The sequence below is a fragment of the Melanostigma gelatinosum genome (genome assembly GCF_949748355.1).
Source record: "Melanostigma gelatinosum genome assembly, chromosome: 11".
Taxonomy (NCBI): Eukaryota; Metazoa; Chordata; class Actinopteri; order Perciformes; family Zoarcidae; genus Melanostigma; species Melanostigma gelatinosum.
This window is the reverse complement of record NC_136644.1, coordinates 19,141,093-19,167,534: the sequence shown is the minus strand read 5'-3', so window position 1 is coordinate 19,167,534 and position 26,442 is coordinate 19,141,093. Positions and strand designations below refer to the sequence as shown.

At 40.9% G+C, this 26,442-nt stretch overlaps 1 protein-coding gene across 8 annotated transcripts in view; it reads left to right on the top strand.

Moving 5' to 3' along the window:
* The window catches only part of inpp4b (inositol polyphosphate-4-phosphatase type II B), a gene marked incomplete at its 3' end in the record, with an annotated part of 103,670 nt that overhangs the window by 72,243 nt on the left and 4,985 nt on the right, over positions 1-26,442 (top strand). For 6 of the 8 annotated variants that reach the window (XM_079278487.1, XM_079278485.1, XM_079278482.1 and 3 more), the window contains 11 exons: positions 6,774-6,957; positions 11,379-11,711; positions 12,457-12,595; positions 16,440-16,612; positions 17,047-17,170; positions 17,830-17,956; positions 20,102-20,242; positions 20,607-20,704; positions 21,117-21,229; positions 22,025-22,179; positions 25,805-25,979. In XM_079278487.1, the coding sequence (XP_079134613.1) occupies positions 6,774-6,957; positions 11,379-11,711; positions 12,457-12,595; positions 16,440-16,612; positions 17,047-17,170; positions 17,830-17,956; positions 20,102-20,242; positions 20,607-20,704; positions 21,117-21,229; positions 22,025-22,179; positions 25,805-25,979 (1,762 nt within the window). Of the gene's footprint in view, positions 1-6,773; positions 6,958-11,378; positions 11,712-12,456; positions 12,596-16,439; positions 16,613-17,046; positions 17,171-17,829; positions 17,957-20,101; positions 20,243-20,606; positions 20,705-21,116; positions 21,230-22,024; positions 22,180-25,804; positions 25,980-26,442 lie in introns of those variants that run through there. The other 2 variants (XM_079278486.1, XM_079278484.1) reach the window with 1 other exon arrangement.

Here is a 26,442-nt window from a genome sequence, read left to right as displayed (position 1 = left end):
CCAAAGCTCCCTATGGAGTGCAAAGTCATTACAGACCATGCCAGATCCAATTAGTTACAGAGTTTGCAGCTCAAGAAAGAGGGGAAGAGAGGCAAGATGGAGAGGGCAGCGGTGCGGGTATGAAATGTATTGGTTGATGGGAAAATAGTTGGCGGCCTGTGCTGATAATAAAAAAAAGAAAAGAAAAGACTTCTTTACGCTAAAATGCACAAGTGAATTTGCTGAAGATGGTCAGTTTTATCTGCTGGCATGAACTCTGATAAGGTTAGCATATTTACGAGAATCCACTGAAGTGAAATCATTTTCTTTATGTGAGAGATTAGACTTCAGAAAGAATTCTCCAGGGAGACAGAGCTTTTTGTTTCATATTTGACTTAGCTAATGACTCACTGTAGCTTCAATTTTCCAATTTTACGGCTGGCTAACTGACTACGTCCTGCGCTGAGCCTTATCCGTGTTTGAACTGGAATGCAGTCATTTGTCAGCCATCGTCAGAAATGGGAATAAACGTGACGATTTTGTAGCGTTTTGCAGAGGCCATTGTAATGAAGGTTCATGTTTGCTTTAAATGAGGATCATTCATTATTTCATGGTTTAATTAGCTTTTATTATGCATGCACTAAACATCCAACCAAATATTAAGCTTAGAGGGACCTGATGTGGGTTTTGTTTTAGTTGTCAGTAAATGTGATGTACTGTAGTCGTGTGCTCAATTCCAGTTGAGAGTCACTTAATTGCGTCAGCCCATCTGAGCAGAGCAAAGATTTGTGTGTGTGTGTGTGTGTGTGTGTGTGTGTGTGTGTGTGTGTGTGTGCGCGCACGCACATGCAGGCACTCATTATACGTGTGTCTCCTCGCCTATCTGAGCAGCCTTTTGTAATCACATTTGATTAAAAAGGGAACAATCGGCAAGATGTGAGACTTGGCTATTCAATGGGATATTAATTCATCAAAGAGAAGATGAGGATTGAGGCATGGGGGAAAAAGGAAAACCTGAGCACAGAGGTGTTACGAGGAGGGCAATAAAAGAGCAATATGTCTTTGTTCCCTGGACACTACAAGAGAGGAAGGGGGGTTATTTGCAGATCCATTAAAAACCTGCATGGGCCAAGCTTGGCAATGACCAGAGTATGCAATGAAGGTTGTCTCTCAGGATGGGCCAGGAAAGAGTTTAATCAATAACTACATTTAGTATTCCTCCTGGAACCTTGCACATGTACACACAGGGCGAGAGCATTTAGCTATCATTAATGCATGCAGTCCCACTTAAATGGCTGTTTTAAAAGTCACTGGATTTTTATCCTTTTTTAATTGAACCCTATAGACCTATCTGTGGATTTGCTGAGGTGGTCTAATCTTTCACTAACGGCCTCTTTTAAATTATTTAGCCAATCTGCATAACGATGCGACACGCTTTTTTTTTGGGAGATAATGTTGTATGGAACCTGAACATTGACACATTTGGTCTATACCTGTGCTGATGATGTGTGTTTGTTTTTATTGCAGGTGTATAGAAGTCTAGGAGATTTATAGTCGTCTACTTTTTTTTTTCTGTGTTATTTTTCAGTATACTGTCAGACAGGCCCCTGTTTTAAGGTCAGCTTTACTTAGTTGGTGCAGAAACTGGGCAGTAGATCTCCTCTCTACATGTGTCTTTGAATTCTGTCCACTGCAACAGAGAGGAAGGAAGAACTGTCTTTTGGCCAGGCATCCTGGTCAAGCAGAACTGCCGCATGACACATTTCTTGGACACAAAGTGGTTGAAACTATCACGCAGTCTCTTGGGTCCAATGTTCAGATTTAATGTGACTAGCAGCTCGTTGTCCAACAAAATAACTTCCTACCAGGGTGTGTGTGTGTGTGTGTGTGTGTGTGTGTGTGTGTGTGTGTGTGTGTGTGTGTGTGTGTGTGTGTGTGTGTGTGTGTGTGTGTGTGTGTGTGTGTGTGTGTGTGTGTGTGTGTGTGTTTCAGAGACAGGACATTGGCAGTAGCTGGGACTCGGGTCATGCTGATGGACAGCAGCTTCTTAGTTCTTTGAGTTAGCCTGCTCCAGGTTCTGTGGGTGACGGTGCTGGCAGCAGCTTTGAGGCTTATCTGTTCTCAGATCAGGGTTCCTCGTTTGTGTCCGAACTGAGAAAAGCTGTGGCTGTTACTCTGAGAACTGACATGAAATCAGTGCCCAGTGGAGGATTCAACGACAGATGGAGTTTGGTAGTTAAAAGAAGCTGGTTTTAGATCAGATCTCTCAGCTTGTATCAATAGCAGACTGTATATTTTTACTGTGGCTGTGTGGCAGTGTCCTGGTGTAAGAACGCTGTTTACAGTATGCTGTCTAAATGGCGAAGGAGGCTTTGGCAGTCACCTGGAGTGCTGCAGGGCTCTCTGCTGATGTCGCTGCATTTTTCTCCTGCTGGCTGTCAGCAGCAGGCCGCAAGCTCTTCATTAATTTCCTCGCCAGTATTAATTAGCCATGCGCTGGAGATGCTGGCTTAATTAGGCCGCTGGGCCCAGCGGTTTTCTCCCTCTCATTACAGTTATAACCAATTCCCATTGATCATTTTGGAAAACAAAGGAAGAAGTTCATCCTGGACACACTGCTAGTTTTAGTAATCTGTTAGTAGATTGGAGTCCTCTTAGACTCGAGTTTACCTGATGGAGCGTTGCGCCACAAATGTGTGAAGACTTTGATGGGTCCCTATTCTTGGAGATCCATCGCTGTTTTTCTGTGTGAAACTTGAATTATAAGAAGGCCAACGGCGATAATTTCATGAATCAAAGTGCAGGTGCATAGTGCAGTCAAGTGCGCTTTCCATATTGTGCAGCGGGAGTGGCACCGTATGTTCATGGCTGGAGGCGCAGGGCACACCCAGTGTGCACATGGAAATGAGGATTAAGAAAAATCCATTATATACATTATAAGTGGGTTTGCAGGGGCATGGCAGCAATTCTTTCTAAAAGCATTGCTCTCCCCACTATGACATCAGGTAATGGAGTCGGGAAGAGCTTCATCAAAGAGGAAATTAATATTAGGAGATGGAGAGTTGCAATTACAGCCCAGCACAAATATGTATCCAAGGCCAGATCAGTTAAATTCTTGTTTGTGAACATATGAAATATCCAGCAGCCTCCTCCATTGTTTTCTCTGATCATTTAGTATTTTATTTGGAATCGATAAAGGGTGCATTGACATCTTACATGCATCAATAATGTCACAGCTGCCAAACAGGGAACAAAACCATTTTCATCTTTAGACCTCTTTATGTCTGTAAAGTAAAAATGAACATCTTGACACTGGATTCGAGGCACAAATACAGTAAAAAACAAAAAGGTGGGTTTGTTTCTGTAACAAACTCTAGTCACACAACCATAATTGGAGTATGACTGTTGCATTTAGATTTGTCTGCAGGTCAGTAAAACATGAATAAAAGTGGTTTGTGTGTGACAAGAATATCACAAAACACAGGTGCACCGTGTACAGTGCACTTGTGACGTGCATAATGAGTCCTAACATATCATTTATGTGTGTTGTGTAATCTAGTTTTACACAGTCTGCACAAATATGCCTCTTTAATCTATTCTAGCTCCAATTTGAGATTATTTCACTGGAATGCAATGTGAATGCTCCACATGCTGCTGTAAGACTGAACATGTGTCGATTTTCTAACGTGCAAGAAATCAGATATTTATTTCTCATCATGGCAAAGTAAAGATTGAACTTCTGTGTCATTCTGTTTAAAACACTGTTGAAAAGACAACCATCTAGACTGAAGCGCTATAGTCCTTAGTTTGTCATTATTATCAGTTCACTTGAAATGCTCTATTCTATATGTATGGACATTTAATGGGTCTCTTTGGTCACAGACAGATACATAAATATTCATAAATAGCATGCAGACTTCAAGGTTTACATAGTTGCTGGACAAATGGCTCACCTTCACATTCTGCCATGATATTACTGTTATACAAATCTGCAAACTTGTAATCGAAGTACAAACAGCCATCAAACTTCTTATTTTACATTTCAAAGGATTTTCCACTCTCTTTGTGGCCATTGCAGATAAGAAAAGGAAATGAATACTATTGAACTCAAACGCTCAAAATGGTCTGATCAAATAGCAACTGCATTAGAACCAAATTGTTGAAGAAATGCATCCAGATTGTAACATGAAATAGTTCTACCATCAAACAGACGGTAAATAACAAGTTGTTCTGGGAGCCCCTTTAAACAAAAGTAGAGGATTTGTGAAGCAGGAGGCCTTTTATGAGTTCAGGTTTGCTGTGAATCAGCTTGAGGCTGTGACTTGAAGTCTTGCCAAGGTAAAAGCCAGACAGGTGGAAGGATTTCCTGCTCTCGTGTTTATTTGTGAAAATATCATGGACTCTAATCACACCACAAACTATGGCCTCAGACATAGGGTTCAATCACCACCTACATATTACAACAATAGTAGTATGTAAAATAGTACAAGATCCACAAAGGAATCCAGGGCTGTTGTATTGGATTATATTGTGCATCCACCCCCTTGTTTTATTGGCACCGTGTTTAAAAAACTTGGCACACAGCACTCCCAAATTACATCAGGGATGGAAAACATACCCAGGGCTTGAAATGACAATCAGTTCCTCATGTGCAACATGAACCTACAGCCTTTCATCAAGTTTTCAGACACAGATTTAGGCTTTTTTACCTTTTAATGGTTTGCTGTCTTGGTAGATTCATTTGGAGTGAGAGCATTGCTGATGACACAATTAAAGTTCCTTGCCTTAGCCAGCCTTAGAGAGGATCAATTCTGTCGCCTAGCATCAGGTGGCAGGTTCTAGCATTCATTATTGCCTGCATATGCTCCCTAATGGGATTGGATTTGTACTCATGAGTCAACAGGGCTGTGATTGAATCTCAGTCGCTGAAGGAATTGTCCTCTTCCCAACAACTTTCTCCGTTTGCCTTTTTTTCTGGAGTATCTGTATTGTTGCAGGCCTTCGGGATTTTTTTTTCTCTTTCGTTCTGCATAATGTACTAAGACGAATGTAAGCTCACGGAGGATGAAAGGGGTTTCGAGAAAAGGGTTTTGTTGCAGTCGATTATTAAATTATGGTCTTCTCTGTGACTGAAATCATAGCATTTGGAGGTATGGTTGTGGAAGTGGGGGTAACAGAAGTGTGCAAGTAGACATGGTGGGGTTGTGTGTGGTTGAGTATTTCACACTGTTTGCTCGGTGTATTTCTCTCATTTCGTGATTCCGTTGATTAGCCTTGAGCTAGTGGGTGGTAGTCCTCCAGGGAGCTCATTAGTAGTCGGCTACAAGGCCAAGATTTATAAAGTTAGCCAGTCAAAGACATAGTTATTGGCTACTACAGCTCATTTCTTAAGGCCTTCAGATTTCCACACTTTCTAGTAGTGCTGTTCCACACAGGGTGACTTCTAAAGAAGCACTCTTTCCCTCGCTGAAAATATTATGAGCGCTGCAGATAATACTGTATTATGCCAGCCCTTTGTATGTGCCCCTCCCTTCCTCTCTCTCTCTCTCTCTCTCTCTCTCTCTTGCGCTCTCTCTCTCTCTCTCTCTCTCGCTCTCGCTCTCTCTCTTGCTCTCTTGCTCTCTCTCTTGCTCTCTCTCTCTCTCTCTCTCTCTCTCTCTCTCTCTCTTGCTCTCTCTCTCTCTCTCTGTCAATTATGCCTTAGGATCTGTCTCTGGGGTCTGGCCTACATAGAGGCTTGCAGAGCTGACTCTAAACTAGCTGGGAGGGTTGCAAATGACTGCCTCGCGCCGCGCTACATCTGATGGCAGGAAGTCAGCAGAAACTCATTGAAAGTCACGGGAACTTTACCCGAGGAGAATGTTTGATTGGAGTGATTTGCCCTGAATCTAGGAACTGACAAAAGGCGTTTTTGGTCTGAGATTAAATAGCTCCCTAGAAATGAAGAGGAGATTAATTATTCATAAAGAGAAAATGGGTTGACATTGGACTGCAGTTTCAATTTGACAGTTCATGCCGAATACCTGGAAAGCGTTGCTGCTGTACATTTTCCAGGCAGCAAAAGTAGACTAAATTCGTGTGCCATAACACAACATTTATATTCAATAAAAACCCACTGTTTGTCTGTTTGACAAAGAATAGCCATTTGATATTGTAAAGTTATGATCAACCACTCTATGACATATTTTTGATTAGAAGTGAAAAGAGTTATTGTGAAGCTTTTCAACTGTTGTTGGGGAACAATAAGAGTTATAGTTATCTTTATCCTCAAGCTTTGTAGTCGTTGACCAACCAGTTGCGCTTGTTATTCTCAGCAGGGCAGTAGCTGCACAAAGCAACTGGCCGCGGTGCATCACATGCTCCACAACAATCAAAGACTTCGAGATAAATCATTTTCTGATACTAAAATATGTTTGACATCAGCAATGCTTTTATATTACAAACTATTACAGAAAAGCATTCTGCAATCAGTTGGGTTTTGATTATTTGTGTCAAGGTTCAGCACATGGAGCAGGTCAACAAGGGAAAGCTGCAGTGTAGCTTGTTTCATATCAAATACGGTCTCTTTCTACTCTGCTAGTGTTGGCAAACGCTGGTAGCAAGTGGACACAATGAAAACCAGCAGCACTTATCTAAACACGCATGGGATGGGTTTCTGTTAATCTCATTACAAGCTAGTGTGGCCCAGTTCTTTTAAAATCAGGTTTTGTTCCACTCGTGTGTATTTCATAGATCCACTCCACAATGGTGCGACTGTCAAATCTGAATCGATGTGTTTTTTTCTTTCACCACAGCTTCAGCACTGCCTACCAGTGTATCTACTACTCCCCAGAGCACACAGCTAAAGCTCAGGAGGTACTCTGCACCATGAGCCGCCTCCTGCCCCTCATCACAAGCTTAGCAGACCAGCTCCTCCAGGCTGCCCAGGAGCACTCTTCTCCTGGTCTGAGGATTGCACTCAAGAACCTTTCTGACAAGGTGAGACCGCCGCCAAACCCTCCGCCCACTCTCACGCCCATCTTAACTATCCCTTTATTCCTCATGGCCTCAAGCTGCTGCAACCAACTATTCTATTCTCGGACACATCAACAAACATTGTCAGGTAATACCTCAGCCTGAAAAGCCTTTTAGATGTATCTTTAAGTCTTAAGAGGGAAATTTGTGATTTTTGGTAATATGAATAAAACAGGCTAGATATTACGTGTCTGTGTGTGTGTGTGTGTGTGTGTGTGTGTGTGTGTGTGTGTGTGTGTGTGTGTGTGTGTGTGTGTGTGTGTGTGTGTGTGTGTGTGTGTGTGTGTGTGTGTGTGTGTGTGTGTGTGTGTGTGTGTGTACATGTGTGAACAAGTGAGCATGATTCTGTGTGTGCATGCGAGCACATATATCTTTGTTTTGTCTGAAAAGAAAAGCAGATTTTTGTGAAAGACGACCAGATGTGGAGGAGGAAATATGGATTGTTGTTGAGGCTTGAAGAGAGTGATGTCACTTCAACGTCAGCTTTTTGACATACAGACAGAAACACCTCCGCTGCCTTCAACCACACACACACACACACACACAAACACAGCTTGATATTTTAATCAGAGAGCAGCCCCGCTTGTGCTGACCAGGCCAGGGGTTTATAGGCCAATGTGTGCGTGTCTAATCAAGGATGAGAAGAAGTGGTGACAGAGCAAATGTACCAATTAAGCAGGCTGATTGGGCTCTATTCCACTGTGGCAAAAACAATCTCTCCCACAACAGATTGCAATCTGACAGCACCAGATGTAATTCATTAATTATACTGATAAAAATGCCTCAACTCCATAAACCTCCGTGCTGCTATTCACTTTTGTTGGTTTGGCATTTTTATGATGAGCTATGGATTTTTTTCTCGAGGTTGTCTTTTCAGAGTGAGAAGCAAACTGCTGGATTTTAAGTTTTAAAGTTATTTCTACAATTTTAAAATGTTGCAGTTCTATTTTCGAAGAAAAAAAGCAGAGTAATATTACCAGCACTGGTACTAAGTCTCTCTTGTAGGACAACTCCACTAAGAAGGTAAACATTTGGTAGTCCGCTGAATGCAACTCTACCAAGAAAACTATTGGACACAGGCTTAGGAGCAGAAAGCTGTTTTTGGATGAGTTTGGGTTTAAATAAATTCAGCGCCACAGTTAACAAAGTAATTGGCAGATTTAATCGATAATGAAAATAAAAACACCCACAAAAAACCCTCCATACTCACACTCAGACATTATTTGACATCCTTCTTACATACATATGAATAAAGGCATTTGAGAGTGTGTCACTGCGGTGTGTGAAGTTTCTTCAATAAAGACAGTGAGTTACACCTTCAGAGAATCTGAGACGACGATGGGAAGATGGGAAAACCTCCAGAGAAAATCAGGGGGATGAAAGAACTTTTTCTTATCAAGTACTCGTTGCATCTGACTTTTTCCTTCTTGCTTCACGTCACCCGACTCGAGGCCGAATGAAATATTACACTTCTTTACTTCACAACGGGCATGGCAAATGTGCTGTTGCTTCTCTATATATGGTGATAATTCTGCTAATGATGATAATAATGACTTCACTCTGATGATAATCACGGTGAAACTTGCCTAGGACAAGTTGAATGTCTCCATCTTAACAGTTACCTGGGAAGAGCTGTGGTTTGATCATCTATGCACACGATTATGTTAGATTACAAGGTGTATGGAGGTTATATATGCAATCGTGAATAAGTGTCCTGACAGCCGAGTGCTGTTGGACTCTGATCAGCTCTCTCTCCACCCAGCCTCCCTTAACTTCTCTCAAGTGAAGTCACATCGAGTGAAAAAGCTCTATTTTTAACTCAGCCAAAATCCGCTCATCCTTCAGGGTAAAACCATCCAAAACCATTCAGGGTGAATAGATTTCTTCAGTTTTCTTCTTTTTTAGATCAGACATAGCTTATTTTTCTGCAGTATAGGTCCACAGAGGCACTTTCTGACTCGCACAACTGCTCAGTCAAGATCATATCAGCAGATATATTGAAGGAAGGCTAGCAACTGAATTTGTTCCAGGGGATTTTGAGCGTTTCAGATCTCTAAAACAGGTAGGTGGGGAAGAGCTGCACTAAGGAGTAGTTATTTTGTGCGAGGAGGAGCAAAGTTGCTTTGGTTTAGTCTTGGTAAGAGAATGACGCCGCAATGCTTTCCTCCTTTGCCCAAAGGAGGGCACCTCTGATGTTCTATTTTGAACACAGTATCTATATGGATCCTGGTGTACGGCATATCATTAAAATGCCTTCTGCTCTTCGCCGTAGATGCTGATCTTAGACGATACAAGCCTTGGTACTGGCTGAATATTTAGGAATGTGACTGAATGAGTGGTTGGTTTCTAATGTAATGCCTGGGTTGCCTAGAAAATAAGTTTCAAAAAAGTTACTCAAATACACGACTCCTTTGACCCTGTGGTTAAGAAGTGCAAATAAGATTCTTTTAAATTCAGTGTTGGGCTTTGTTCGCTCATCTCAGGAATGACGATGAATAAAACATGGTTTCATAGATTGCAAATTAACATTGAGGTCAGATAAGCAGAGTTCTATTTGAATGCGAATTTACATTTTGAATCCCCAGTTCCTGTTCAGTGTTTTGATTGCTCGATCAAGTGTAGCTTATTTTTTCCATGTCGGACATTTTTCTATCTTTAAAATGATGCTTACTTCTTTATGTATGATTGTGTGCATCGCAGAATCGTATTTTAGCACAAGTGCTTGTTCTCAGATAATTACACACAGTCTTATCCATCGATTTCAGCCCTCACATCATTGACGTACAGTAATGGGACACATTTGGATCCAAGCAAGGCAATTATAATGGATATGAATTGGATACAATGGAGTTTTAAGTGTAGTCATCATTTGCTCTCTCTGCTCAAACATTCATCAAATGGCTCATTCTATGTGGATAAGTCTTGATATGTTTTATATCAGTATATGTTATATGTTTTTTTTAATGACTGAAACAGACTGTAGCTGCATCATGATGCTCTTTACTCAAGTCAGCAGCATTATTCTCAGTTAAAGTGTCAGATTTGTGAAAAGTGGTCGAAGTAACGAGTGTTTGGAGCTGCAGCTCGATAAGCTAGAGATCAACTGTAAGCGCTTGATGATCGACTCCACCGACGTGAAGCATCTTTGTTAAGTGTACGCCCGTATGGTGATAGGAAATAGGTCGTGTAGACCGGGCGTCGTGCCATTTTTACATTTTCTTGTTAATCTGTATAGATTAGACTCGATTTGTACTGTACTCAGTGATCAGCAACAGACTGAACCTACTTTTGAACTGTAGACAGTCAGAATCAGAGTCAAGATACGATTAGAGAAAAAACAAAGTTTCTTACGCCGCCATTTTTACTTTATTCCCTTTTCTTATGTTATACTGGACAGTTGGATGAGTAATGGACAATTACGCAAATGACACAATCAGAGAAGTGAAAATAATTTCTTTGGTAAAATGCTGACCGGTCACGCAGCTTTTTAAAAGGGGTCACAAGTCGACATTGCTTCATTTTAAGGAGTCACCAGCAGACAAAGTTCAGAATCACTTCCTTTGGACATCCACACAAAGCGTCTCTCGTACCGGCCCTGGGTATCTTTTCCTCAGTTGTCTACTTCTTTGCTGACAAGCTCACTGTTCAGTCACTGTTCAGTCCACATCAAGGAGGGAGGATGAAAGATATCACACACAAAAAAGCCCACAACAACATCACTACTTGGCCTTTTAAGCTGCCCACAGAATCACCCCAGTGGTGGTGGAATTGGCTGCAAAGCCAGGGGCGGCAGATAAAAGTTGCACCAAATGGGTCAAGGCGCAGGAAAAGAGTGTTTGTATGGCAAATATATGCATACACATGAATGACATCACCGGTTTCTTTTCATGGAGGGCTTGGCTCGTGTTTTGTTAGATTGCATTTTGCTGTGGTAATAAAATTGCCTTTTGCAGCACGAACTCAATTACTCTCGACAGCCCTTATCATTTTCCACGCAGTGGCAGCAGCGAGCGAGAGGCTCCTTGGTTCCCGGGATCATCATCATCTTACAGTAGCTGGTGAATTTGAGATCAAAGGAGGTGTGCTCCTCACAGAAGCAGGCTGGAGGAGGAGTAATTGAATTGTTTGTTGGTTGTTGCTGTTTTTCTTGCTCACCGGCTGTGCTGCAGTAATGGAGAGGAGCTAGTTTATGGTGAAAGTGTTCATTTTCCTTGTTTCTCTTCCCTTCCTCTGTAAATAGTTACACACATCCTAGATTACTTCCACCTGTATTTTCTTACCCCCGCAAATGTGACAATCTCTTCCCACTTTCTCTGTCTCTTTTTTTCCAGCGCTTACATTTTAATTTGTTTTCCAATCTGTCTTTCTCGCTCTCTTTGCTACAGACAGAACAATTTGTTCACACACTTAAGGATGAATTGGTCAAGAGTGCACTACTGGCACTGCATGCAGCGCGGCCCGGATACGTTTCCAAGAACCAGAAGCAAACCCCGGTGCTGGGAGGCCAACATCAAGGCCACATCCTCCAGGGCAGCGACCAGAATCCGAGCCCAGTCCAGGGACTTCCAGGTCACAGTCCGGCCACGTCGATCACCGACAGTACAGCCGTGTGTAATAACGTGGAAGGATTACAGAAGAGCACGACTAGAGGCGAAGGTGGGCCGCTGAAGCACCAAGACTCCATACCGCACCATAAAGAGTACGACGAGGAGGAATGGGTGAGCGTGACTACTTTCTCAGTCATTAAGAAGAGTAGAGTGAAGAATGATACAAACTATCATATTTACTGCTGGCCTTGTGGTCGATTACACGCGGGGAGATGAACTATCAGGACAGATTAACCATTTGTATGGCATAAAACTTCAAAAAATGGGATTGTACACCAAACATAACACTCTTTTTAATGAGAGTTTTCTCAAAGGAGTTTCATCATTTTACCATGACAAAGTCACTGCAGAATGAGTCATGCTGCTTCTTTTCATTGAAGTGTGTGTATGGCTGTTGGTTTGTTTGCGTGTGAGCATGGCATCGGCCTGACTGACAGCAGGAGTTTGACATGATTTCTGCACACCAATGCCTAATTATCGCTCAAAATGTTCCTTACCGTTTCATCAAGTTCAAACCATATTTTTGAAGCACGAAAGACCAAAAATAAACACTGTTTACAAAACGCACACACTTCGATGATCATATTTGTACACACGCACACACAAGCATCTATTGGTCCACTCAGGAAACACCAGAGAAAGCTGGAAACAATTGAAACGCTTTGAGAGTAATCTCATAATATCCAGACAGCTATTTCCTTTTTAACCTTTTGGACATGAAGCCAGAAAAACAGTTTTTGTTTCCAGTTTTATTGCAAGTTTTGGTTTTCCTCAATTTCACAATCTCAAACAGAGTGAGATAGATCTAATCAGTGTGGCTGATCTGACTGCTGATTGTATATTTGGCTCTTTTTAGGACAGGGTGTGGGCCAACGTGGCCAAATGTCTCAACTGTGTCATCGCCATGGTGGATAAACTCCAGGAGGAAGACAACAGCAAGCAAAACCCAGTCCCTGAGCAGCAGCTAGCTGATGTCATCATTTCACACAAACCCGGTAAATATCTGTTTTTTGTGAAGCGCACTCATAAATCAGTGAAACATCTATTAAATGTTGGTATGTTAATGCTGTAAATGGGTGTCATTTTGGCACATAACTGACTCACTGGAAACCCTGTTCTCTCATTAGTCTCGTCATCTGATGTTGGCTGGTCAGTATTATAAAATATTATGCCGCTCAGTGCTTTCACATTATGAGCGACACGGCAACATCCTACGAGTCATTGTCAATGGAGGTCGATGACGTGAACCTACAAACTGAAGTGTCGGGCGTGACCCACAACAAATCAGAGTTGAGCTGGTCTTTGTCAGTTCTTCAGTGAGCTACAAGTGCCAAACAATCATATGTTTCTGTTTCACCGTGTTACACTTCACCTGCCTTTAGCCAGTTCCCTGTGCTCTTTAACATGAAGGTTGTGTTTGACTGTAAAGCACATCCATCTGTCCGTCCCTCCACTTTCTAAACTAAATTGATATAATTGATAGATCATTTTTATAAAATCAGGCCTTGAATTTATGTGTTCTTTATCTCTATACAAACATCTGTTTCAGGTTTCTTTTGTTGTTGTCAATTTAGGTGCATTTCTTTAGCTGCAGAGTCACAACCCAAAACCAACTTAATGAATCAAATGTACTGAATTTAAACCCATACCTTATGGATGAAGACCTATTCTAGATAACCCTTACTCCCCTTATACTTCAGTGAGTCTTCCTCCCACAGTCCAGCAGTGAGGCTTCGCTTAATTGATGACTCTAAATTGCCCGTAGGTGTGAATGTGAGCGTGAATGGTCGTCTGTCACTACGTGTCAGCCCTGCGATAGTCTGGCAACCTGTCCTGAATGTACTCTGCTTTTGCCCAATGTCAGCTGGGATCGGCTCCAGCCCTCTCCTGCGACCCCGAACAGGATTAGCAGTTAAAAGATAATGGATGGATGGATATACAGCAGTTTGTAGTTTATTACTTTTTATTGAAAAAATATCTTCCCAATTTAGAGATAGTTTTTATGCCTCCATGCAGGCGACAGTCGTGGCTGGAGCATTATGTTATTGGGTTGTCCGTCCAGTCTATTCTCGTGAACGTGGTAGCTCAGGAACGTCTGAATGGAATTTCTTTAAATTTGGCACACCTTGACTCAAGGATGATTAGATTGACTGATTAGATTTTGGTTGTGTAAGGTCACTGTTACCATGAGGTTGTAACTCTAGATCTCTCTTCAGGTAAACCAATATACTGTGAGCCATCACAGGTAACTTTATGTAGTACAGTGCAGAGTTGTCTTTATTCTGCCCGTCGTTATCATTGGCAACATATGCTATTAGTATTAGCTAATACTAAGCTATTAGCTTATTTTAGCTTAAGAAAACTTTTTGACCCAAAAAATATATTAAACTAAATCAAACACAATTTTACTGAGGGGAAATAACACTGAAGAGTCAATGTTTTGGAGTATATCTACAGCCTTAACTCAACTTACAGGCTCCCTGATGTTTAAGCATTTGCAAAATACAAACTTTTTATCGTTGCCAGAGAAGTGGATGAAAGCAATATTTGACATGCAGAGCCATTCACTGTTGACCGCAAGCTGCCCAGTCTTCCCTTACGTGCAATGAAATCCTGCCTCAAGCTTGTGTCCAGACAAGTGCCCAGCCTGTTACAAATGCCAACTGGCACACAGAGCTGCAGCATCAGTCTGACCGGGCGACAAGGGGAGAGAGAGAGAGAGAGAGAGAGAGAGAGAGAGAGTGTGTGTGTGTGCGTGCGTGTGCGTGTGCGCATTTGTATCATTGTGTGCCTCTGTATCCATGTGTTTCTGCCTGCATCTATCTGTCCAAATGAGCTGGCAGATAGGAAAAAGGCCATCCACCTGGTGTTCAGTCTGAAAGAGAAGCTCAACCCCCCCCCCCCCGAGCACCTTTATTAAGACGCTGAACAGGCTCAGAGCAAGTGGTCATCTGCCTGTCTAAATACAAACATGGGACAGAATAATGAGAGAGGCTTTATCTCCTAGCGGAGACCGGTGAAGCCCGGGTGACAAGACTTTGTGGGGGTTTTGATGTTTGGACAGGTGGGCTGGCGAAGAGATGGCAGCTGGAATTCTGGTTCTCCTTCTTTGTGCAGAGGCGGTATTTGCAGAACGAGATAAGACATGATTTTTCGGGCGTGGGCAAGGCTGATGTGCCATATATCATTGGTGGAATCTAACTGTGTGTGTGTGTGTGTGTGTGTGTGTGTGTGTGTGTGTGTGTGTGTGTGTGTGTGTGTGTGTGTGTGTGTGTGTGTGTGTGTGTGTGCCTGCCTGCCTGCCTGTCCACACTATTCCAGCCCCCCATCCCCAAGAACTTTAAAATATGTTGAAGTTAAACCAAATGCTCGGTGGGAAACTAGTTGTGCTTATTGCTTAACCAACACTGCCCCCTGTTGGCTTGAGAGCAGATCATTTGAAACGTGTTTTTGGATGTAGGAAATGCATATCACCATGAAATCACAGCCATCTGAAGGCAGCAGGACAGACATGTTGCTAAATCATGAACTACTTCTTGTGAATCGACGCCATTTTAACTCGGCTTTGTGTCAGACAAAGAGGACTTTTTAAAATGTATTTCAAGGCCAGTCAAGACAACAACTGCGGGGATATCACTAAATGACCTGGCCATTCTCTGATTCATTTGTTTTTTACATCATGACTGTGATTGGATGTAAATCTCCCTGCTTCAAATGCAACCAATAGCTGACCTCATTTCTAATTTAAAATTGTTGTGACTGTTCACGACTGTCACCGGTCTCCGGTCACCGGAGCTGTTGTTGATATCATACTGCACTGATTGGCACAGCTGTTTCAGAGCTATGACATCAGTGATGTGTATTTCTAGTTATAATTATCACCACACCTTCCGATTATTATACTTCAGCCCGCCCTTTACACTTCACACTGCTGCACGTACACGTACCAGATTAGCAGGTGTGCTTGGAGACACCCATACAGCCTGTGACCTGCGCCTTTTGTTGTGCTTGTTGGGCCCAAAGTGTTTCCCTTAAGGACACAACAGCACTTAGTGTAGCAGTTGCGTACTCTCCGTTGCGTTGTGTTTAATTCAGGACACGATATCTTTTGATGGCTCCAACCAGACGTTGATTCATCGGACAGAATATAGCTGGTAAAAGACAGAACAGCTTCAGTGACTCTCATAGACAACGTTGTGGTCACAAGCTCCGGAACACTGTTAAATCAAAAGGGACAAATACTTAAGCTAACTGTGGTTAGCATGTTACTCATGCTAAATGCTAAATCAGTTAAAACCATTTGCTCTGGAAATTATAATATATATATATATATATATATATATATATATATATATATATATATATATATATATATATATAGTAATACTAGCAACCAATGGCCAGTGATGGCAAGTGGAATCATAAACTCTGTTACATTAGCATGAGACATTCACTGATTCAAAGATACTATAGTGATATCATGCATTAGCCAATAATTTGCCTTTGTTCGCTGTGCCTAACAATACAAGAAATCATTTCATGACTATACTGTGTATACCAGTTGTATTTAATTTTCATATAAAGTTTGATGTGCAATGTTTTTGTATGTGGGTTCCTCTAGTTAACAGCTGACCAGCTTGAAGTTTTTTGGTTTGTCTTTCCGGTAATTCCTTCCCTCTTTCAAGAAAAGATAAACCGGTTTCACTTTACAGGTAAGCTGTGTGTTGTTTCTGGCAGAGAACACAAGTGTTACGACGTATTCTAATACAACCACGTCACTAGTGTCATATCTTTGTCTGTCTACACCTCCGCCCCTTTTTATCCAATTTTTCTCTGCAGGTGACTGGAGGGAGCAGCTGTGTCCTCAGGTGACCAGGTTAAAGGAGTGTGTGATGGAGGTGGTGGAGAAGGCAAAGAGAGCCATGACCTTTGTGCTCCTGCAGGAGGCAGCCTGCAGCATTCCACAGGGCTTCCTCCTCCAACAGAGGCGAGATGTGGTCTTCAGTCAGGCAGTAGGTGGCCACACTGAGATAATACTGCAAAACATCCCTAGTAAAACAAAACTTACTCTTTCAATCTGTAAATTCAAATGTCAAAGTCAAGCTAGTTGCACTGTAAAGCAGGTTATTGTCTGATCATCTGTCGTTTGTGGTCCAAAGTGCAAACCCGTGCCTATCTTGTCCATATAACAGTAACAATATGCATATTCGTATTGAACCGTTCGGTTCACAATACGTTTCAATAAAAAAAAAAAGATTTTTTTTTTTTTTTTTAACCTTTATTTAACCAGGTAGTCCCATTGAGATGGTGTGTGTGTGTGTGTGTGTGTGTGTGTGTGTGTGTGTGTGTGTGTGTGTGTGTGTGTGTGTGTGTGTGTGTGTGTGTGTGTGTGTGTGTGTGTGTGTGTGTGTGTGTGTGTGTGTGTGTGTGTGTGTGTGTGGGGCAGCTGGCAGCCCTAGCCTGTGGTTTTGTTATGAGGCTCTATGCAGGAATGCAGGACCAAGGCTTCCTGAAGCAGCTCCACCTGGTTGGCCTGGTGGCCCAGTTTGAGAGTCTGCTCAGCATCTACAGTGAGTACATTTTCAAAAATAAAATTTGAAATAAAATTCGAACTGGCAACCTCAAAACCTCCACTGAACACAGTTGTTCACTTTCATTTGCTTTCTAGAAAGGAAAAACCGAAAAGAGTGGTTTGGTTGAGTTTGGTTTGAGCCTGAGCAATGTGATGAGTAAATGTGAAGCTGTATCAAATTGTGTAGCAAGATGATGAGTCACTGCAGTTTTGTATTACTTGCACCCTTATATTGTTGTGTTTTTAACAAAATGTTCCAGGTGAAGTCATGGATGGATTCTTAACAGATCAAAACAGAGATTAGAGACTGATTTGAAGAGAGTTCCCTGTAGATATGAGTAGATCTATTCTATTTATTTGCAGGTCCGTGATCAAAGTTCTCATTCATGTTAGTTTGCAGCTCTCAAGGAAGTGCAATGGACTTGTCAGCAGAATTTACAACTGGAAGCCAGCTAATGCTTTAACCTTTTATTATGATGAAAACAACGTCTCTGCAGTATAAAGTCTGTGCAGTTTCTTAATTATATTCATCATCCAGTTTTAACCCTCTGACATTTTAAAATTTGAGCCGAACTCACCTAATTTTGAAGAACTAAAAAGACATTTGACAAGCAAGGATTAATTCACCACTAATATTGTTTTGTTGAACCAATTAAGGTGAGGAGATCGGGATGCTGGAGGACATGGAGGTTGGAATCTCAGACCTGCAGAGAGTCCAGTTCCAGATTACAGAGGCCAAGACAGACAACCTCAGTGACCTCCAGCCTTTAGTGTGTGGCCGACGGTGAGACATCATCATCTCCTTCTCTGGTTGCTTTTCTTTGCCTGAATCTCTTGAGTACTACAACCTGTTCTAGTACTAGCATAGAACTGCGTTACTATGCGTGACATTATAAATGATTAGCTACATTACAAGGACAACTGTCAGTTCAATCAGGAGAGACAAGTGAATGATTAGTAGTTTACATTTATTATGACAGATGATGCGTTAATGAGTTAGACATTCTTTGGCGCTTGAACTCGACGATGAGATTTGTGATCGAGTTGTGATTGTCCTGAGCGGCAATAAGCTAAACCGCCCCTGTGGAGTCCAGACACTGGTGGTGGTGGTGGCTGATGAGGTTGATAGAATGATGAGTTTATGAAGCTGATGAATCTGCGAAGATTGGGCGGAGATGGGGAGGTGGAGGGTTGCGCAACAGTAGCATAAGATAAGATAAGATCGACTTTATTGTCCCGAAGGAATAATGAACGTACATGAACGTACTAAAGGTAGAGAGGCAATCATATTCAAGAGAGACAGCTGCAAGATGATAGGCTAACGATGTAATTGTGTCGTCGTGCTATTGGATAGAGACACCAGCTGATCTAGACAGCTGATAATAACAAACAATAACAGCAAGGAAATAATGAGAGTGCTTGCATGAGGAGTGGTGGCAGATGTGTAGTAAATACACTGTCCTGTCTGAACTTACGCTCGAGCTTTATTTGTAGGTCTCTTGACAAGCATTTAAATCGAGCAATTCATGAAATTAACATATTTTAGTTTTGAGAGTTATTTTACAGGTCCAATCTTTTTTTTTATTTCTTAGAAAACACAACCCAACTACGCTAATATTGTGTAATTTCCTTAATTTTCTTACGGTGGAAATCCAGCATATGATCATATGAATACATGACTGGAACGTTTTTAAGAAAGTGAGTTTAGTGTGCAAACCTTTTATGTTTTTTTCTCTATCATAAAGTTTTTAATCGAACGCATCTATCAATAAGTGTGTAAGACCTTTTTAGTAACTACAACATGCTGGTTCTCAAGTACTCAGATGGTACTCACTATGTGTGGTGTGTTAGAACATTGTATATTGCCTGACTTAACAACATCATAGTCACAGACTCTGCACAATCACTGACTGTATACTCAAACTGTACAAAGGTTTCTGTCGATTATTAGCTAATTACAACCGGATGGAGTTATAGGAGTTGTGGCCAGTTCCTCTTTGACAAGAATCTGATGTCTGGACTGTCACATAGTAAGAAATTGAGTGTTTTCACAACACCAGGTTATTTATATATATATATATATATATATATATATATATATATATATATATATATATATATATATATATATATATATATATATATATATATATATATATGTGTGTGTGTCATATTCGGTGTACTGAGATAAAAGATAAAATTAGTGTTGAACAGTTCCTATCAGTAGTTACTGTAAAAGCACTGAAAGTGGTATTGACTAATCTTTCAGGTTCAAAAGTGGTTGTCTGCTCAGATTGTGTGCCATTTTATTCCCATGTGCAGCCTGTGAATGAAACTCCAGACCACTGGGCATACATCTACTTGATTTGTAATTCACTCCCTGACCATAATTATTGTATCTTTATGATATTTATTTGGCTCTTCGGGGGCAAATTCCTGTAGTGAGTGTGTTTGTTTGTGCACAAAAATGATAGCAAGGCTGCAAAAGTGCATTACGGTATGAGCTGTTTGGGCCAAAGAAAGCCCCAAGTGACCTGTAAAGTGGAAAAATGGAGTGTTAAAAAACACCAAGCAGCACAGCTCTTCGATACAGCCGGCAATAAGAATGTAGCTCAGACTTTTGAACCTTGGAAACCCTTGGAAATTGTGCATGCTGGCTCACTATAATGGCTGTCAAGCCGGTTGATTTAAGCTGCTGTGCGCATTATGCCAAGTGTGATAAGATGATCCTCTTGCCCCACCCCATTCCATGTCAATCTGTAAGACAATCTGTCTCACACAATCACACTCTTTCTCACATGCATACACGCAATCTGTCTCTCTTTGTATAGCTTGCACAGGCCTGTCTTAAGCATCAAATTGCACAACTTTCCAAACTCCTCAGGTTCTGCAAAATGTGTTGAATTTTTTTCTTCTTCCCTGCATTCAGAGACCACTTCACTGTCGAAGTGCCATTACCAAGACTGGTTTTCCAGACCTTGCCAGAAGAGATCAAGGAGGGCAAGCCTCTACGAGTATTCCCGGTGCTGTTTAACGTGGGCATCAACGAACAGCAGACAATAGCAGAGAGGTACTGCAGTCGTTGTTCACCACAATCTGTTGAACTTAATTACAAGCGCTGTTTAGGCCAGTGTTGGGCATAAACTAATGTGCATCTATTCCAGAAATGAAATTTAATAATCTTTCTGCGCTGGAGACATTCGAACCTTTCATGGCATACTCACTCAAATAATTGTTGAAAATGTAACTATGTTGCATTTACTTATGTTTACTGGTTGAAAATGTTTAGGTTTTCTCTTTTTGAAAAAGCAACTTTTTTCATGTTTTGTAACCTTTTTTTTTCAACTGAACACAGCATTTACCGCTTGGCACATTTGCTTGGGCAGCTTGGTGATGCTGCACCATAACCGTCCTTATTCTCTTCATCCTCTTAGGTTCGGAGATATCTCTCTACAGGAAAGAATAAACCAGAGGAACTTCGAGATGTTAGAGGCCTATTACAAATCATTAAGTGAAAAGGTGCCACTAGCATGTAAGTGCACAAATGTTTCATTTATTTTATCAAAATAAAATGTCTATCTCTGAAATCCTTGAAAAATACTAGAACTGGTGTTCCACTGCTGCAGCAAAGTGACTCTCATGTGCAGTTACAAAGATGTGAGGAAAGCAGTATTGGCAAATAATTGTTTTAGTATGCATTGAGTATCTTAGGAGTTTACCACACTAGGACAATTTATACAGTGGCACTTTATCAGTTAGAAAGCCGAGGAATGTAATTTTCTTCAACAAAATGTGTTGAGTGATTTGTTTCCCTTTTTGTCTACTAACACACATCAATCCATCAGAACCTGCATTCAGCTCTGAGTGAAACTTGTATTTTCACCAGAACAAAGCAAGAAACAGAGCCACTCACTTCGAATGTGTTTTGTGCTTTGTACGTACAGGTCTACCATGTTTTCAGACACAGACTGACATAAAAGAATTACTTGAAACCCTGGGCCAGAATGTAGTTACAAAGAAGAGAAAGAATGTGGAGATACTATGGATTGCTGGAACGGTGAGCAGTGTTTTTATTGCGACTTTACGTTATTGTCGAGGAAGACTCTTTTCTCTGAACGGTATAAATAAACTTTCTGTCTTGGTAACTGTGATCTGTAAACACTGCGTAGCGTAGTATTACGTTTTTGACATATTGATATTTCATGTGCTTTAATGAGGGCCAAACAAAAAGTAACTGCCTGAGTATGATGGATTGACTTTGGAAGACGATACTTTGTAGAGACTGACCTTTTACCTGGTATTCATCATCTGATAATGAATTGTTTAACATGTTCTTACAGTGCTTGTGATTCACAGAAGGCTGTTAAACAAGACTAAGAATCTACAGCCATGCTAGGGGCTCTGTGCTGATGTTCGGGTGGAAATGTGTTCTGCTGAGTTAGAAGATCGCCCAAGTTATTAAAGTTTATCTTCTGTGGATCCCGAATGTCTCGACAGAGTTTTGTGGCAATCCATCTAAAAGTTGTTGAGACATTTCTTTTTTTTAAGCTATATTTTAGAGTTTTTTTCGATTTATTAGACAAGACAATGAGATTAGCTATCTTCTCAAGGTTCTAATATGTACATAAAGAAAAAAAATATTGTAAAGTAACAAAAAAACAACACATGTGTTTCAGCAAATAAGACCACAATCGTTTGAGGTAATTAGATTTAAAGTCAGGGTAAAATGCAGATGTAAAACAAGGCAAAGATTTTCAATTTGAGTCACTGTTACTGACAAAGAAGGAACAATTTGCTTTTAGTGATTGCATGTAAACATTACGTGTGTTTTTTTCTTTCCACTTACCTCCAGATCTGCCGAAGGTTAAATGGCATCAGGTTTACCAGCTGTAAAAGTGCCAAAGACCGGACATCCATGTCTGTCACATTAGAGCAGTGTGCCCTCCTACGTGACGAGCACCAGCTCAGCAAGGATTTCTTCATCCGTGCTCTGGACTGTATGCGGAGGTAAGACAGCAATAGAAGATACTCTAAACTATGATGGGTGCAAGTTATTATTCCAACCAATCCCAAACGTGCTGCATTTAAAAAGTCAATCATCTATTTTGACTCAGTAATATGTAGCCGTGCAGATAGTTTTGGTTTTATTTGGTCAGATAAAATCTCAGAGATGTGCCTTTTACTGACCTTTTACCCAGTAACGCCGAAGATTTAGCAGTTGCATTCTTTAATCCTTGAAAATACATGCGATTACAAAAGTCTGGTTAAACAAATAACCTGCACCCATCAACAAATGTTAGGTGAGTCAAAGCTGACGCCATCATCGCACACATGAAAGACATTTTGTCTCCACCGTCGGCCATCTTATCACCGTTGGATGTGCCACTGTAAACATCATGTGTTCCCTGCACCATCACCGCCTTCCCTCACACGTTCAAAGGCAACCATGCATGTTCCTATCAGTGCTGCAGGGACACTGCTGCCTTTTAATGTTTGTATGTGCCAGCAGGGTAAACATCTGCATCTGTCTAAATCCGATAAGTTCTAACTTTAGACATTTTCTAAGGCCGTCGGCGAAGTGCACATGTGAAATGCCTGTGGTAATGACCCGTACAGGCCAGCTGATGGCAGTTGAGTGAGATGAATAAGTGGACGGGACATTACATGACCAAATAGACAAATAACAACTGGCCACAACTCAATCACTCAACATATTCTACAACTAATCTGTATCAGAAATTGGTGTAAAGTAAAAAATGATGGGGTGATGAATAATAATCTCGAAAACTGTTCAATCACAGAAGAAGTTTAGACGATGGTGATTGAGCCTGTGGGCCACTGATGAAAGTATTTCAATATCTAGTCATTTGCAGTATTACAAACTGGAGGTCTGTGGTGACATTCCCGAAACAAATGCTGCTTTCTCTCCATTGTATACGCACACAAAATGGAACTATGCTCACAATTCTGAAAATGTGAAGCTCACTAGCAGCAAACAGACTCCAGACTGTTTAAACTCTAAGCACAGTTCAAGTGTTTTCACTCATGTGGAAATTCAAAGTCAACCAAGACGTAAATCTTAAGGATTGCCACTTTGAATAAGCTCATCCTAAATCATACGTACGTAATAACCTGTTTTTATAACGTAAGTTAACAAGTTAATACATTTAATACATCAAACCGATGAGATGAACATTTGCTGGTGTGATGTAAAACATCAAGTTGTACAATAGGCACAGTAAGCAACTTAACAATATTATATCTCTAGGGTGGTGGGTGTGGAAGGGTTTACTAGAAACATTGTTACAGTCAACACACTCAATAAATAAGTCTTCACCCAACCAAATGGTTGATATACAACTAACAATGCAGTTTTGGTCAAGTGTAGTTGAAATATACAAAAATGAATGCATTAATAGAAATCTATGCAGTAAGTTTGCTATTTAGAATTATTACGAAAACTACTCAACCTTGTGACAAGTTCATCAGATCTCCTCATATACAGTAGAATGCATAACCAATTTGTAAAATATTGTAAATTGATTCAACCTTGAAAATAAATAGATCCTGGCAATTACCAGCCCTGGGCACATCTAATAATGTTAACTAGGTTATAATAAGGATCTTGTCACACAAAAACGTTCCTCTAAATGTATGTGTAGCAGACTATTATTATCTCTTTGTGATGTCTAAAGAATTTGAACACGTGCCACAGAGCTCGGGAATGAAACAGCAGTAGATCACCGTCTTATTATAGGTGCATTCAAACAGTAGCTCAGTGTTTGAATACAGCACCTACAGTGATACGTTAGACTTACTAAAAATACGTGCTTTAGGTTTTCTCAATGGACTTTTTTATAAATGCATGATGGTGGTAGGTCAGTGATAAGTCTAAGATAAGAGGAAGCTGCGTTTTAGCTGTGAAAGTGCACTCCAGTAATCTGCAGCGATATCCTCCAGGCACAATGATGTGATACTCTTTGACTTCTCAAAAGTCTGATTCAATTCTTAAAACACTATAAATAGCTCTACTTTGTTAAACCACTGTACTTAAATTGATCAGTTTTTTAAAATAATTGGAATTTAACATTAATTTGGTGTTGAAGTGAGGGGAGGCGGGGGCGGATAATGGAGGAAGTTAATTGTAAGCTCAAAGGAGCAAAATAAAATCTTTATACGTGTAAAAGATTCTTCAGTGGCAAATATGAGCTGTGTTATATTTCTCGTAGTACTTTTGGCTGACACATTTTTAGTTTGTGGCAAACCAAAAGATTAGCTGTGTTTTAATGGAATTAGTTTGGATTTATATATAAGCTTAATGTTTTAAAATTCGTAAAACATAACGAGATCTATCTGTACAGTCAAGTGGTTAAAACAGCGCAAACATCAGTGTATTTATCATGATTAAAGGCACCGTGGTTTGACTTTGTTGGGTCACATCTGTCTGGCTGACAATGCAACTGCGATCTAACGTCATCACTTTAGTAAGTGATAAATCTGCTTTCCCCACAACCTGATGCTTATTCAGAAAGACAGTGAGTTGAAACAACTACACAAACGTGACAATAGAAATATGCTGATTTGCTTTAATTTTCACGGGGTGGAAACTGCAACGTCAGCAGGTATATGAGTCAACTGTTGTTGTTGTAGTCAAAGGAAGCTGAGATTTCTTCTCATATTTGTCTGTTTATTGATTTTGGTTTGATGTTTGTTTTGAATAAGAATAGGGAAGGCTAATGCTGCTGATAAGACAAGCTGGACCGGTCGTTCACCCATCCATGATATAAGTGGCTACTGCAGCATTTTGACAGACGTGTTTTACTGTGTACATGATAAGAACTTTGATGTCAGGAAGTGTGTACTTCACACAACCTACTGGTTTGTACTTGTAGCTTCAAGGTATTTGGCTGGATGCTATTTGGCTGTTTGGATGGTATTATGCTGTTCAGGCATGTGGTTGTCTGTCTTTTCCTAATTTCATCATCCACACAGGCTAAAGATCAGACGAATGAATGAATATGTCTAACATGGACATTCTGCGCTTGTCAAAAGTTATTGATTATCTCAAAAGGGAGCAGTTTTACTCTTTAATAATTATGTTTTCTGTTCTGCCCAAAGTGACAGTGAGTTAGGTCTCTCATAGACAAAGTGTGAATCAAGTGAAATTCTATCCAAAAGGACATCGAAGTGTCACATTACCTGTTGCTCCGCGTCCGTAAACAATGAGTCTTCCGCTCTAGACTGCAAATGCAAATCAGCTGGATCAGATGTAATGAAAACACATTGATTCTACATACAACCTTCACTATAAAATGTGCATAAAACTGCATGCCTCCTCTGTCCATCCTCTGCCAAGCAAGTCATTTCATTATGCGGCTTAACATGCAGCTCTCCGTGAGTCTGTTTCTCACATTTCTGCTCTGTTCATCAATGCCTGCTTGTCTGTGGCTCTTTGTGCCAAAGTCTGTACTAATGGATCTGTGTCTAAGTGGGCCTTCTGGTACCAGCCTAGTATGATCTCTCAAGTGATCAATCTGTGCTAGAAGTCCCACTTAGACAGCATCTAGACTGCACTAACACCACCGGTTTTTGATCTGTCCGTTCTGTTTCACTCTGATGGGCGCCCCTGCAGTCGGCTGACCCAGGGAGACATTGGGCAGTGGGAGGACCCTGAGGCTGGCTCCATGACAGAGAACAAACCAGCGTCACGACACTTTTACCCCATTGCCCTGCTGCTCGTTAGCTCGCACTTACTGGTTGTGTGGCTCATTTTAAGTCTTGTTTTTCTGCTTGCAAAATATCAATAAATTGCTGACAATGCCATCTCTACTCACTCCTTTTTCTGTGTTTGCTGGTTATTCTCTTTTGAGGGGTGGTAGTGGGATCTGACAGACTTTCTCGAAGAAAGTTAATAAGCGTGAGTGATTTCATATCGACATCAAGCTGTGAGGTGTTAACCCCTGATTAGCAGCGAAGGATTGGGGAAAATCTATTTCAATCAGATGGTATCAAGTAAAATAGCCGGCAATTAAATGTTTACTCTTTCTTGATTTGCAAGGAATCTTTTCTAACAAGCTTTAAGTCAGTCCTTAATATCTGACAAGAACAAACTTTATTTAGACTAATGTTAAAGCTAAGCTCACGCTAACTGGATATCAATATACATTACATTTTATATTGACTCGCAGACATCTTCAGTTTAAGGTGGATATGCCTGGCATTTGTCAATATTTTTCCAAGAGCTGAACAATGTTCAAAGCTTTCTGACTT